The 478-nt window shown below is 62.3% G+C and overlaps 1 protein-coding gene across 1 annotated transcript in view; it reads left to right on the forward strand.

Moving 5' to 3' along the window:
* The first annotated feature begins 263 nt into the window (after positions 1-263).
* Tbc1d19 (TBC1 domain family, member 19) overlaps positions 264-478 on the forward strand; it is a 94,807-nt gene continuing 94,592 nt past the window's right edge. The window contains exon 1 of the mRNA XM_013009195.1: positions 264-443. Coding sequence (XP_012864649.1) covers positions 345-443 — 99 coding nt within the window. The 5' untranslated portion in view covers positions 264-344. The remainder of the gene's footprint in view (positions 444-478) is intronic.

The raw sequence follows: 478 nt of genomic DNA on the forward strand, positions 1-478 counted from the left end.
AAATACAAATCAAAAACCACCCAATTCTCTGGGTTCTCCGGGTGCGTAGAAGACTTTGCAGCTCTGAAGAAATGAGCTTTTGTTCTCGTTTTTCAAATCAAACTATCCAGGAACAACGAAACGAAATGAAGTCCACCGGTCTTTATATTTTATTTTTCCTTCTGCAGGCGGAACTCAAGCGCTGCGGCCTGCGGACGCGGAGGGGACAGGAGACAGACGGACACCGAGCCGGGCCGTTGCCTAGCAACGCCCGCTGGCGGAGTCCGGGAGCAGCGGGAGGCGGTGGCCGGTTCTCTCGGTGCCGGCGGCCTGTCCCCGCGGCGGGGCGGCCTGGGGCCGGGGCGATGCCGCCGGAGGAGTCCGATCTGTCGCTCATTATCGCCCACGTCGTCCAGAAGCTGAAGGGCTCCAGTCTGTACGCGCAGCTGGAACGGCAAGCCTGGGGGGGGGGGGGGGGGCGCCGCGGGAGGGGGAGGGG

Source organism: Dipodomys ordii, unplaced genomic scaffold (genome assembly GCF_000151885.1).
Source record: "Dipodomys ordii isolate 6190 unplaced genomic scaffold, Dord_2.0 Scaffold8, whole genome shotgun sequence".
Lineage (NCBI taxonomy): Eukaryota > Metazoa > Chordata > Mammalia > Rodentia > Heteromyidae > Dipodomys > Dipodomys ordii.